The following is a 14536-nucleotide window of genomic DNA, read 5'->3' as shown; positions in this document are numbered from 1 at the left end:
GTTGTAACTTAGTGAAACCACTGTTGTGATATGTTGTGGCTGTAAATTACATTAATTTATAATCACCACATTGTTTTAAGTTGTTTATTTTTTAAAAGTCTGTCTTCAGAATACAACCAATGTGATTAATTGTGCCTTTAACAAAGTCATTCAATGTCTAAACAAATTCAGTATCTGAAACATCTTCATGAGGAAAACGGAAGGAAAAGAATTTCAAAACACAGACCAGGAAACAATCACAAAATATAGATTTAATTACTACTTTTAAACTTACTTAAAAAAAAAAAAAACTGCCAAGAAAACAAACAAAGTACTTCAGTAAGACTTGCTACTCTGAATAATGTAACATTTTTTCTGAGTTCTATAAATACACTAGAAGTTTTAGAACACATACAGACATTTAGAAAAAGAAAGGCTAGTTCCTTGGAAATGATGATCCAGGATGATACAATCACTTGATGACAGAAGCTAAGCCTTTCTTACAATTAGATTTTAGCAAGTAATTTTGCCACTAATATAAATGGGTGATGTGGGGATCACAACTTCTAGAAAGTGAAAGAAAAAAAAAAACAAAAAACTGCAGGTAATTTCTGAATACTACAAAAATGAAATTTGCTTGTTTTTTTTAGAACCAAAAATAAATTACTATTTTGTAAAGTACAAAGAAAGCTTGATATTGAGTATGAAAACATAAGCATAACACTTGTAGCTAATCACACCCATGAAACACTAGATGACACCGGAAACATCATATTGCTAACTAATGGACATACAAGGCAGAAACTTGTTTCCAAAATACTGTAACACAGATGAGTAATATTAGTATAAATTCTTTATTTACATTAAGATCTGTTTCAGTTTGCTGGTGTGACCAAACCTTAGAAAGTAATCCCAAGGGATAAAGCAGAACATAAGAGCAGATATTTAGATATTACAGGTTCAATTTGACGCAACCATAAAAACCTTCAAGATTTCTAGTCACTTGAAACCATTGTAGGTAGTGTTCTGGAGTCTGCTAAAAGTAAATATTCAATGACTAGATGTTTTCCTTACCATCTACACTGAATGGAAATACCATGAATATAGACACATTTTAAGCAGAAGACTGACATTTTAAATCATGCTATTTGATTTTATAAAAAAATCATAATAGACCCTCTCACCTTTAAAAGTTGTAGAGGAGCTTTATAATAAATTCTTAAATATACTAATTTCTGTGATGTCTAGCAATTGAATAAACTTGAACTAAAATATTGCTAATAACCATCTGCTTTATATTACACAAGGAAATATACACATATATACACAAAAAGTGAACTCCCTTCACAAACAAGTTCACAAAGGACTATGTATAATGTGACTGGACATTCAACAACTAGGCTAGCTGGTTGAAATCACATTTTCAGTCCTCTGTAATTGTGAAATCTTTTCTAATGCCTTGCAAAAACTACAAATAACTGATTAAGTTCATGTAGATTCCTTATTGAAGATAACTGTGTTAGAAATTCTATACTCAAGTTACTGAACATGAGTTAGGTTTTTCCATGTGATATAACTTTTCCCTCTATAATCTATAAACCCCAAAATAACATTTTCTGTCAGAGACCATCTGTAACATAAGTCTTCCTGTGTGCTGAACAAAAAACTTCTAAATTGCTTACAATTCACTATTTAATCCAAACAAGTTTAACAAGAAGAAATTTATACTGTTAGACCCCAGTGGTCATATATGATTAAACATTTTTTGTAAACTCAACTATATTCACACATCAAGAGTTAACCCAGTGAGCTCAGTCTTTTAAAAAGTACACCTCTTTAAAGAAAGTCTTTTGGTGCTCACTACAGCAGCACATATACTAAAATTGGAATAATACAGGGAAAATTAGCATGGACCCTGTGCAAGGATGACACACAGATTCATGAAGCATTCCATGTTTAATTTGAAAAGAAAATGTTTTAAACCCAAGCAAAAATAAAATATCTAAAAGTGTTTTAAATCTAAGAAATGAAAACTGTAAGGGTTAAGAATTTACTGAATCTTAACAGGACATTTCCTTTTGTGATACTGACAGGAATTTCTCATAAAATGTATAAAACAGCATAAATGTTTGGTAGATTCACTAATATCTTTTTTTTTTTTCACTTAATATTAGCGTTTGTTGAAGAAAATGGCCAAAGTGCTTGAATTTTCATTTAGAATGAAACAATCTGGCTTACCGCTGACCAATTAATTAAAGAAAATATAGAGTAATAGAAGTGTTCAAAATCTAACACAAATAGGAGGGTTTACTATTTTGACTGCTAGATTTTAACTCAACTAATTAGATTGAAAATACCAACATCCCAAAACAAAATTTACTGACGTGACATCAGCTTACTATATATAAACTGAATAAGCTTTCAACATCAATCCTTTGCTACCTCAAATAATGACACAAAGTCATAATGTTTCTTTCACATAAGGATCAAGATCAAGCTATTTGTAAAACAATCTAAATGGTCTCAAAATATTCTCCAACTTAAGGGCAAATGTGAGTACGTGTAATATTTCCAAATAGTAGAACTGTTTTGAGATTATCTTTGGATTCTAAGAGTTACCATTTTGTTCATTTTTAAATAAATTACTATATAAAAATTAACAGTTCAGGGTTTTTCAAATTTTCCTAGGCCTTTGCTATGGCAACACAATATACACTTAACAGGCTAGCGGGCAACCAGTACTCACAGAACAAATCAAAAGGATGACTGAAGCCTCTAATCTGATTGAAGCCCTTGTAACTATAGCTCCCCAAGGCAGTTTTACTCCTGCCATATAGGTCTAATATTGTGGGATGCACCTCCAAACCTACCCAAATATGGACATCAAAGGCATAAGCCGGCAGGCAGGAAACTGTTGATTGGAGAATCACTCCATGAGTTGGAGAGAAGTGGATGAACGCTATGGGAAATATAAATAAGACTGCAGAATTAGGGAGGTGGCAAGATCTAAAGAGATGCCTCAGGAAGAAGCCTCACATTTCTGAAATATACATGTTAACTGAGTGGGGATAAAAGTACAATCTCCAGCTTAATCTTAATCTTGATCAGGCCAGAAGTCAATATTAAACTATGTCCCTAAATTATATTACTTGGGATTTTTACCTGATTAAAGGTGAAACTGGAGTCTAAACTTCTAGGCATCTGCACATATGCAGACAGAAAAAAACTATAGCAAACTAATACTGCAAATGAAATTTTAAATGTTATTAGTCCCCACATGCCACAGTTAAATCCCTGACAGTACTGTTAACATCAGATGATAGAATGAATCAGAAACAGTTTATGTGTACCTTTCCATAGATGCTGAAATCAGAGGGAAGAAAACTAGAGGCCAAAACCAAAGTATCTTCATGAACCTTTGACCATAGTTTGTTTTTGTGCTCTCATTTACTTGAAGTTATATTTATTGTAATTTACTGACACTCGTTTAGGCATGCCAACATTTTTTAAAATGGTGATTAGTTTTGAAATTTAAAACTTTGAGAACCCTCACCAAGTTTTACTTTATTAAAACCTTTAGTATAAAAGATTTCTGTGATCCTTGTAAGTAATGGAAATGCTGCTACTTTCAGTTTTTTAATTATATTTTTGAAATAATGGTCAGATGTACCACCTGATAAAATATAATATGATCTGGTTTCCCAAAATTGAAACATGATTAATAAAAATAAAAAATTGCATTTACCAAAAATAGCCTGAAAAATTAAAGGAATGGTGAATTCTACGTTCTAAAGGGAAGCAAAAAACTGCATAGTAAATAAGTTCAAATTGAAATTTTGGAAATTTTTGTGCTGTGCCCCATGCTATTTATTAATTACCATATTTTAAAAACAACAATTATGTTACAAAGAAGATGGTTTATCATCTGCATTTCTTCTTCCTTCAGGTCAACTTAGTTTTCTTCTTAGCAGGTCCTTTATGCCCTTTGGCCTTTCTTCTTAAATTCCGCCTGTCTACCACAGGCACTTCCACTTCTATTTCCTCTGAGCTGCTATCCACAGCTTTTTCTGCTGATTGTGTAAACTGATCCAGTTGCTCAGAAGATGCTTCAGACTGCTCCTCTGACTGGTTCTTCTGTCCTGCATTCTGTGAAAATGGCACATCTTCAAGTTCAACCTCTATCAAGGAACTCTGAGGAACAGCAGTAGATGTTTCCTGGGGCTCAGATACCCCCTCCTCACCCTGGTCTTCCAATGAGGAAGTAGTGTTGGGAGATAAATTCTCAGAGACTGGTTCTTCAGATAATTCAGCTATCACAGAGTTTGGAAAACCACCATCAGATCGTTCTTCATTTGACATAGTAGTAACACTGTCTGAACTCCCAAGATGTGCTTTCTTTCTTGGAAGTAGGGACAGTTTCTCTTCTGTGTGCCCCTTTTCATCAGATGTGCCTTCATCCATCATTTCTGAGTCAGCTGTATGTGGGGTCTGAAAATTTAAAAGCCTGGTCAACAAATAAACTTGTAATACAGTTCTAAAAATAAATTATTCTGAGGCACTAATATGCAATGACACTGAACTACAATTTAAACAATTCAGTATTCACTACTTTTGTTAATCGTGTACATTTTTTAAAATTTCTCTCTTTTGCTAACTGTGTACATATCCTGAATACAACTCAATTTCTTCAAAATTGCATCACATGGTAATTTAAATATACTAAGTTCTTACTTTGAGGATATAATGAATTATTTTGTATTTAAGACACTTTAAACTTCATATGAAGATTCTTCAAAACCATGAATCAACTCAGTTTTTTGAGTTTCCTAGCGTTACAGGAGCCAGAACCAAGAATCCCTTGGGACTTGACACTGTGCCACCCCACTAAGTTTGACGATGATTTCATTAGATTGTAAGTTAGGGCAATGGAAGTTTTATTCATTTACTTAGGTGAGACACTAATAAATAATATCATACAATAGTTTTTTAGTCATAAATTTAATATTCAAAAGTAACTAAATTTATTTTAAAATACCTCAACAAGCTTTTTTCCCCCATTAACCTAATCTGCCTACCTAATTAAATTTAAATTACTGTTTTGGTCATAGACTATGTAAGCAATAGATACTCAAATATTTAGTAAATAATGCTTTATCCATTTTTCTAAGCATTTCCTAAGTACAAAGTATTAAAGGTAATAAAACTCATTTTGTTACCATGTATCAGATATGTTATAATTATTTAGATTTATAGAATATTACTGATAGCATTTTATTACAATATCAAATCTAGTATAAAAGTTCATCTTCCTAAAGCATTGTACATGTTAAGGTGGAAGCAAACACATATACCACGCACCTCCCCCCTAATGTCACCAACATTGGTACACTTTATTAAAAAATAGCTCATTGCCCCCTTACCTTATCTGATGCATCTGCTTCAGGGACTTTTGAAGATTCTACCACCAGTGGAACAAGATTTGTAGGGTCTTCACTGGAATTAAAAGACTGCAATTTTAATTCTTCATCTAGAACTTCACTAGTGGAGTCTTCCTCTTCTGCTATAACTGAGGTCTTAAGAGAATCATCCATTATCTCACCATTCATAGGCTCTAATTCAGATTCCTACACCATTAGGAGAGGAGAAAAAAGGACATGATTACAAACTAATTTATTTGTCATGCATGATAGATCCCTTCTCAGTGCCTACCTATCCTACACTAAGACTCAAATTTACAACATTATAGGGCATAGTTTAAATAACAGTCTTACTGTGGGAAAGGGGAAACTGATAAGGCAGTATCAGCAAAATAAAACAATCCTAAGTACCACATACTTCCACTGCTCTTAACGAAAGACGGGGCAGGACCAGGATACTCTGTGGACACATGATGTGAGTCAGAGATTCAATGAAAAGACCTGCCCATTTCTCATTCTTTCTTATAGGGCAATCATGGGAGGAACATTTTCAGGAAAAAGACACGAGAGGGAGTATAGACTTGATGCTAGCTCTTTACATAACACCAGCTGTTCAGCATCTGGAATCTTTGGGGCCTATGGGAAATTACAGTTCACTTTGGCAGAGGTAGGAAGCACTACCAGTCTTATGGGAAGTTCAGTTTGGGAACTGCTTCTTGTTGGAAGGAGAGAGCCGAAGTCTCAGTCAACACCAGGGTCATTTCTGAACAATCCTGCTCCTTGCATCATATCATTAAAGTGTGGAAATGCTTTTTTGACAACATGAACTCTCCAATTTCTAAAATCCAATGTTTACCAGATTACTTCTATTTAATGCCAAGTATTTCTAATTAATCCTACTGACATTCTAATAAGGGAAATTTTATTACCATTATTAAAATTATAAAACTGATAGCCAACAAACATGGAAAAATGCTCAAGATCACTAATTGTGATGGTTAATACTGTCAACCTGACTGGATTGAAGGATGCAAAGTGTTATTGCTGGGTGTATCTGTAAGGGTGTTGCCAAAGGAGATTAACATTTGAGTCAGTGGACTGGGAGAGGCAGATCCACCCTCAATCCAGCTGGGTACCATCTAATCAGCTGCCAGCATGGCCAGAATAAAAAGCACGCAGACAAACGTGGAGAGATGAGACTGGCTTAGCCTCCCAGCCATCTTTCTCCCGTGCTGAATGCTTCCTGCCCTTGAACATCAGACTCCAGGTTCTTCAGCTTTGGGACTCGGACTAGCTTCCTTGCTCCTCAGCTTGCAGACAGCCTATTGTGGGACACCTTGTGATGGTGTAAGTTGATACTCCTTAATAAACTCCCCTTTATATATACACCCATCCGATTAGTTCTGTCCCTCTAGAAAACCCTAACAGATTTTGGTACCAGAAATGGTTCTAAAGGAACCAAGTATTAACGATGGAGTTTTTTCTTAGGTTTTAGAGTGTCTGGAGTTGGCTCCTTAATATGATCAGACCCCAGAATGCTAAGGACACCACTTCTAATAGTATGGAGAACACTGATAGTCCTTGGTGTGAATTGTTTTGAGCTATGCAAAATAAATGCATTTGACACTCCTGATTCACCGCTCTTGAGAGGGAAGAAGTTTAGTGACTCTATACATGATACCTTTGACCAGATGTGGAGAACTAAGGAACATAATGAAGTTGGTTGGTTGCTCCTAAGTTCACTGGACAAGTGATGAAAGAAAAGGATGAACTCAGGGACTCTAACTCCCAACTTCAAAAGCAGATACTCATTTCAAAAACCCCGACTGAGTCTTACCTCCTATAGACAAAGAGTTGAAATGGTGGAAAATCAGACACAACCTCTCATCATGTGAGTGGCTGACCTGCAGCAATGAAAGGTGCATGCACAGCCTCACCAGGTGTCTACTGTTAAAGTGAGGGCATGGATTGGAAAAGAATGGGACTCTGCAACTTGGAATGGCGACATGTGGGAGGACCCTGATGAAGCTGGGGACACGGAGCTTGTAAAACTCTGATAAGCACTTTTTGCCAGAAGAAACAGCTTCGCCATCCTCCGTAGTGGTAATATAACCTCAGGAAAAGAGAATCAGCCCTGTTTGCTTCTAGATGTGTAACTAGACTCAAGTCCCGGCAGGCCCCTAGAGGTGAGGTTCAGAGTGTGACCCACAAGGATGTGTGCTATACTTGAAAAGAACTGCTGGAGTTTTCTAATTTATATAAGCAGGAATCTGGAACAGGCATGGGAATGGATATTAAGAGTATGGTGAAAGATGGTGGAAGGAACACAGAATTGGATTAGGCTGAATTTATTGATTTGGGCCAACTAAGTAGGGACCCTGCATTTAATGTTGCCACTCAGGGAGTTGTAAAAGGTTCTAATCACTTATTTGCTTGGTTAGCTGAATTATGGATTAAAAGATAGCCCTCTGTGAGCAAGATGGAAATGCCTCATCTCCCTTGACTTAATGTAGAGGAAGGGAACCAAAGGCTTATGGAGATTGGGATTCTGAAGTGGATTAGTCACTTTAGACCTACTCATCCCAGCTGGGAGGGTCCAGCAGATACACCCTTGACCAATGCTTTGTGTTAACAGATTTGTGAGGGTAGCACCTGAATCTTTGAAGAGCTCTATGATTGCTCTTCTCTGTATGCCAGATCTAACAGTGGGAACCACACTCAACTACAAAATAAATGCAACATAAATAATTGGATCCTGAGGTGGCAGGGGCCAAGTGGCAGCACTCAACCATCAAAGGCAAGGTGGGCGAGCTACTACTGTGATGGACCGCAGAGGCAAAGCACCAATCAGAATAGTCCCTTCTGTAGAGCTCTGGCACTAGCTAATTAATCACGATGTTCCCAGAAACAGAATTGATAGGAACCTACTGCATTCCTACTTAATTTATGTAAGTGGAAAACTTCCACTGAGTGGACAAAAGACTAATTTGAATTATTTAAAAAAAGAGAATCACAGCCCCTCAATCAATTTCCGGACTTGAACCAGTTTACAGACCCAGAACCCTTGAATGAAGCCCCTTGAGGAAGGACTCCACTACAGTACCAATAATTTATGCTGTGAATCTTTCTCCCATCGTTCCCCAAGGAGACCTCTGGCCTTTCACCAGGGTTACTATGCATTGAGGAAAGGGAAATGATCAGACATTTCAAGGACTACTGAACACTGGTTCTGAGTTGATGTTGATTCCAGGAGACCCAAAACATCATTGTGGTCCTCCAGTTAAAGCATGGGCTTGTGGAGATCAGTAATCTAACGGAGTTTTAGCTCAGGTCTAACTTACAGTACATCCAGTGGGTCCCCTGGACCCATCCTGTGGTCATTTGCCCTATGCCAGAATGCGTAATTGGCACAGACATATTTAGCAGCTGGCAGAGCCCCCACATTGGCTCCCTGACTGGTAGGGTGAGGGCTATTACGGGGGGAAAGGCCAAATGGAAACAATTAGAGTTGCCTCTACCTAGAAAAATAGTAAATCAAACACAGTATCGCATCCCTGGAGGTGCTGTGGAGATCAGTGCCACCATCAAGGACTTGAAAGGTGCAGGTGTGGAGATTCCCACCACATCTCCATTCAACTCTCCTATTTGGCCTGTACAGAAGACAGATGGATCTTGAAGAATGACAGTGGATTATCATAAGCTTAACCAAGTGGTGACTCCAATTGCAACTGCTGTACCAGATGTGGTTTCACTGCTTGAGCAAATTAACATACCTCCTGGTAAGCAGTCATTGATTTGGCAAATGCCTTTTTCTCCATTCCTGTCCATAAGGTCTACCACAAGCAATCTGTGTTCAGCTGGCAAGGCCGGCAATATATCTTTACTGTCCTGCCTCAGAGGTATACCAGCTTTCCAGATTTGTGTCATAATCTTGTTCGAAGAGTCCTTCATGGCTTTTCACTTCCACAAGATATCACACTGGTCCATTACATTGATGACATTATGCTGATTGGATCCAGTAAGCAAGAAGTAGCAAACACACTGGACTTATTGGTGAGATATTTGCGTGCCAGAGGATGGGAAATAAATCCAACTACAATTTAGGGAACTTCTACCTCAGTGAAATTTCTAGGCGTACAGTGGTGTGGGGCCTGTTGAAATATTCCTTCTAAGGTAAAGGATAAGGTGCTGCATTTGGCCCCTCCTACAACCAAGAAAGAGACACAACACCTAGTGGGCATATTTGGATTTTGGAGGCAGCACATTTCTCATTTGGGTGTGTTACTCCAGGTCATTTATAGAGTAAACCAAAAGGCTGCCAGTTTTGAGTGGGTCCAGAACAGGAGAGGGCTCTGCAACAGGCCCAGGCTGCTGTGCAAGCTGCTCTGCCACTTGGGCCATATGACCCAGCAGATCCAGTGATGCTTGAGGTGTCAGTGGCAGAGAGGTATGCTGTTTGGAGCCATTGGCAGGCCCCTATACATGAATCACAGGGAAGGCCTCTAGGATTTTGGAGCAAGGCCCTGCCATCTTCTGCAGATAACTACTCTCCTTTTGAGAGACAATGCTGTTTGAAGCCTTTGGCAGGTCCCCATAGGTGAATCACAGTGGAGGCATCTAAGATTTTGGAGCAAGGCCCTGCCATCTTCTACAGATAACTGCTCTCTTTTTCAGAGGCAGTTCTTAGCCTGTTGCTAGGCTTTAGTGGAAACCAAACATTTGACTATGGGTTATCAAGTCACCATATGACCTGAACTGCCTATCATGAACTGGGTGTTTTCTGACCCAACTGTGGGTCATGCACAGCAACATTCCATCATCAAATTTAAGTGGTATATGCGTGATCAGCCTTGAGCAGGTCCTGAAGGCACAAGTAAGTTACATAAGAAAGTGGCTCAAATGCCCATAGTCTCCACTCCTTCCACCCTGGCTTCTCTTCCACAGCCTGCACCAATTGCCTCATGGGGCGTTCCCTATGATCAGCTGACAGATGTAGAGAGACTAGGGAGGACCTGGTTCGCAGATGGTTCTGCACAATATGCAGGCACCACCCAAAAGTGGACAGCAGCAACACTACTACTAGGAATCTGCAGCACTACAGCTCCTTTCTAGGACATCCCTGAAGGACAGCGGTGAAGAGAAATCTTCCCAGTGGGCAGAACTTCAAGCAGTGCACCTGACTGTGCATTTTGCATGGAAGGAGAAATGGCAAGATGTGCGATTATATACTGATTCATGGGCTGTAGCCAATGGTTTAGAATGATGGTCAGGGACTTGAAAGAAACATGATTGGAAAATTGGTGACAAAAAAATTTGGGGAAGAGGTATGTGGATGGACCTCTCTGGGGGGTAAAAAACTGAAGCTTTTTGTATCCCATGTGAGTGCTCACCAAAGGGTGACCTCAGCAGAGAAGGATTTTAATAATCAAGTGGATAGGATGACTTGTTCTGTGGACACCACTTGGCCTCCTTCCCCAGATGCACCTGTCATCACCCAGTGGGTCCATGAACAAACTGCCCATGATGGCAGGGATGGAGGTTACGCATGAGCTCAGCAACAAGAACTTCCACTCACCAAGGCTGACCTGGCTACGGCCACTGCTGAGTGCTCAATTTGCCAGCAGCAAAGACCAACATTAAGCCCTCTATATGGCACCAGTCCTCAAGGTGATCAGCCAGCTACCTGGTGGCAGGTGGATTATACTGGACCTCTTCCATCATGGAAAGAGCATAGGTTTGTCCTCACTAGAATAAACACTTACTGTGGATATGGGTTTGCCTATCCTGCATACAATGCTTCTGCCAAGACTACCATCCGTGGACTCACAGAATGCCTTATCCATCATCACGGTATTCCACACAGCATTGCCTCTGATTAAGGCACTCACTTTACAGCTAAAGAAGTTCAGCAGAGGGCTCATGCTCCTGGAATTCACTGGCATTACCATATTCCCCCAACATCCTGAAGCAGCTGGATTGACAGAATGGTGGAGGAGCCCAAAGTGTCCAGGTGACAATCCTCCAGTTTAATGGAATCGTTGTTGTGTCTCCTGGTGGCAGCATTCCTCTCTGGAACTAAGACCTCTAGGCCAGCAGAACATAATGTCGTGAGGACAGGAAGCAAAAATTTTGCTAGTGGATCACTAGGGGTGATGGTGGTAGCTGCTAATTGCTTCACTATCACTGTGAGTGACTGACCCGGACTATCAAGATGAAATCAGTCTACTACTCCACAATGGAGGTAAGGAAGAATATGCGTGGAATATAGGAAATCCCTTGGGGCATCTTTTAGTATTACCATGCCTGTGATTAAGGTCAATGGGAAACTACAACAGCCCAATCCAGGGAGGACTACAAATGGCCCAGATCCTTTAGGAATGAAGGTTTGGGTTACTCCACTAGGAAAATAGGAAAAAAAACAGGACCTGCTGAGGTGCTTGCTAAATGCAAAGGGAATATAGAATGGGTAGCAGAAGAAAGTAGTCATCAATACCAGCTTCGACCACTTGACCAGCTGCAGAAATGAGGACTGTTATTGTCATGAGCATTTCTTCCTTATTTTGTTAAGAACATGTTTGTGTGGCCGGGCGCGGTGGCTCAAGCCTGTAATCCCAGCACTTTGGGAGGCCGAGGCGGGTAGATCACGAGGTCAAGAGATCGAGACCATCCTGGTCAACATGGTGAAACCCCGTCTCTACTAAAAATACAAAAAATTAGCTGGGCATGGTGGTGCGTCGTGCCTGTAATCCCAGCTACTCAGGAGGCTGAGGCAGGAGAATTGCCTGAACCCAGGAGGCGGAGGTTGCGGTGAGCCGAGATCGCACCATTGCACTCCAGCCTGGGTAACATGAGTGAAACTCCGTCTCAAAAAAAAAAAAAGAACATGTTTGTGCATGTATACACTTGTACTAAGAAAATATCTTCATTTTATTTCCCTTTTCCTTTATCACATGACATAAGATTTATTGACTTCATATCAGCACTTAAATGTTAACTTTATGTAATAGTATTTGGGTTGGGGGTTTCCAGTTGTACAAAGGACAGCTGTATTATGTTAGGTGTAATTATGACCTTATTACTGTCTTTATTTGAAGATTATGTATGATCTCAGGAAAGGTGTATGGGTTCAAGCTGTGAAGGGGTAGACTTGTGATGGTTAATACTGAGCGACAACTTGATTGGATGGAAGGATGCAAAGTATCATTCCTGGGTGCATCTGTAAGGGTGTTACCAAAGGAGATTAACATTTGAGTCAGGGAACTGGAAGAGGCAGACCCACCCTCAATCCAGGTGGGCACCATGTAATCAGCTGCCAGCATGGCCAGAATAAAAAGCAGGCAGAAGAACGTGGAAAGATTGAACTGGCTTAGACTCCCAGCCTACATCTTCCTCCCGGGCTGGCTGCTTCCTTCCCTCAAACACTGGACTCCAGGTTCTTTAGCTTTGGGACTTGGACTGACTTCCTTGCGCCTTACCTTGCAGATGGCCTACTGTGAGACTCTGTGATCATGAGTTAATACTCCTTGATAAACTTCCTTTACATATACATCTATCCTATTAGTTCTGTCCCTCTAGAAAACCCTAATATGCTAATTATCAAGGAAATGCAAATTAAAACCACAATTCGATACCACCTTACTCCTGTAAGTATGGCCACAATAAAAAAAACAATAGATGCTGGAGTGGATATAATGAAAAGGGAACACTTTTACACTATGGTGGGAATATGTAAACTCATACAACCACTATGGAAAACTGTGGAGATTCCTTAAAGAACTAAAAGTAGAACTACCATTTGATCCAGCAATTCCACTACTGGCTATCTACCCAGAAAAAAAGAAGTAATTATATGAAAAGGACACTTGTACATGCATGTTTATAGCAATACAATTTGCAGTTGCAAAAATATGGAACTAGGCTACATGCCCATCAACCAATGAATGCATAAAGAAAATGTGGTATATATAGACCATGGAATACTACTCAGCCATAAAAATGAATGTAATAATGGCATTCATAGCAACCTGGATGGAGTTGGAGACCATTATTCTAAGTGAAGTAATTCAGTAATGGAAAACCAAATATTGTATGTTCTCACTCACAAGTGGGAGCTAAGCTATGAGAATGCAAAGGCATAAGAGTGATATAATGGATTTTGGGGACTCGGGGGAAGGGTAGGAGGGGGTGAGGAATAAAAGACTACACATTGGGTACAGTGTACAATGCATGGATGATGGGTGCACCAAAATCTCAGAAATCATCACTAATGAATTTATCCATGTAGCCAAACACCCATCTGCCCCCCAAAAACTATTGAAATATTACAAAAATAAATATAAAAGTATCATTTCATGAGGCTGGGTACAGTGGCTCATCCCTGTAATCCCAGCACTTTGGGAGGCCAAGGTGGGCGGATCAGGAATTCAAGACCAGCCTGGCAAACATGGTAAAACCCCGTCTCTACTTTTTTTTTTTCTTGTCAACTCTTAGGATATGCTTAAGTTACTAAAACCCCATTTTTATTTAAAAAAAAAATACAAAAACTAGCAGGGCATGTTGGTGCACCTGTAATCCTGGCTACTTGAGAGGCTGAGGCAGGAGAATCACTTAAACCCACGAGGCAGAGGCTGCAGTGAGCTGAGATCACACATATTATTTCATGAAACAGAGGAAGCAGGAGATAAATCAAAGTGACTTAAGAAAACAAAATTGGTTGGGGCAGTGGTTCACGCCTGTAATCCCAGCACTGTGGGAGGCTGAGGCAGGCAGATCACCTGAGGTCAGGAGTTCAAGACCAGCCTGGCCAAAGTGGTGAAACCCTGTCTCTACTAAAAATACAAAAATTAGCTGGGGATAGTTGGGGGCACCTGTAATCCCAGCTACTAGGGAGGCTGAGGCAGGAGAAGTGCTTGAACCTAGGAAGCAGAGGTTGCAGTGGAACGAGATCATGCCATTGCACCCCAGCCTGGGCAAAAAGAGCAAAACTCCATCTCAAAAAAAGAAAAAGAAAACAAAATTGATAATATAGTTTCACTTATTCACCTGCCTGCTGGATTTAGCAAACAGCTAAAAGATTTTTCAAGAAACTTAAGAACATGTGAAAGAAGAAATAGGGAATCTGTGGAAAGGAAAGACTGAAG

General features: G+C 39.6%; 1 protein-coding gene, 1 long non-coding RNA gene and 1 other non-coding gene across 8 annotated transcripts in view; 1 reads left to right on the top strand and 2 right to left on the bottom strand.

Annotated features, from left to right (window-relative positions):
• The first annotated feature begins 1832 nt into the window (after positions 1-1832).
• Positions 1833-1939, top strand: LOC116554166. Its single transcript, XR_004270089.1, has one exon. It is a non-coding gene; the product is annotated as a U6 spliceosomal RNA (small nuclear RNA).
• Positions 1940-1995: 56 nt separating this feature from the next.
• The window catches only part of FAM169A (family with sequence similarity 169 member A), a 79213-nt gene continuing 66672 nt past the window's right edge, over positions 1996-14536 (bottom strand). For 4 of the 6 annotated variants that reach the window (XM_032278309.1, XM_032278337.1, XM_032278328.1 and 1 more), the window contains 2 exons: positions 5400-5603; positions 1996-4467 (listed from right to left, as the gene is read on the bottom strand). In XM_032278309.1, coding sequence (XP_032134200.1) covers positions 3922-4467; positions 5400-5603 — 750 coding nt within the window. In that variant the 3' untranslated portion in view covers positions 1996-3921. The remainder of the gene's footprint in view (positions 4468-5399; positions 5604-14536) is intronic. The other 2 variants (XM_032278357.1, XM_032278317.1) reach the window with 1 other exon arrangement.
• Positions 5611-12988, bottom strand: LOC116551869. Its single transcript, XR_004269094.1, has 3 exons — positions 12944-12988; positions 12255-12259; positions 5611-6771 (listed from the first exon to the last, which is right to left on the bottom strand). It is a non-coding gene; the product is annotated as an uncharacterized LOC116551869 (long non-coding RNA).

This window comes from Sapajus apella, unplaced genomic scaffold (genome assembly GCF_009761245.1).
Source record: "Sapajus apella isolate SASKATOON/1434 unplaced genomic scaffold, GSC_monkey_1.0 scaffold1, whole genome shotgun sequence".
Taxonomy (NCBI): Eukaryota; Metazoa; Chordata; class Mammalia; order Primates; family Cebidae; genus Sapajus; species Sapajus apella.
Note: the sequence above shows the minus strand (reverse complement) of the source record. Positions and strands in the feature narration are given on the sequence as shown.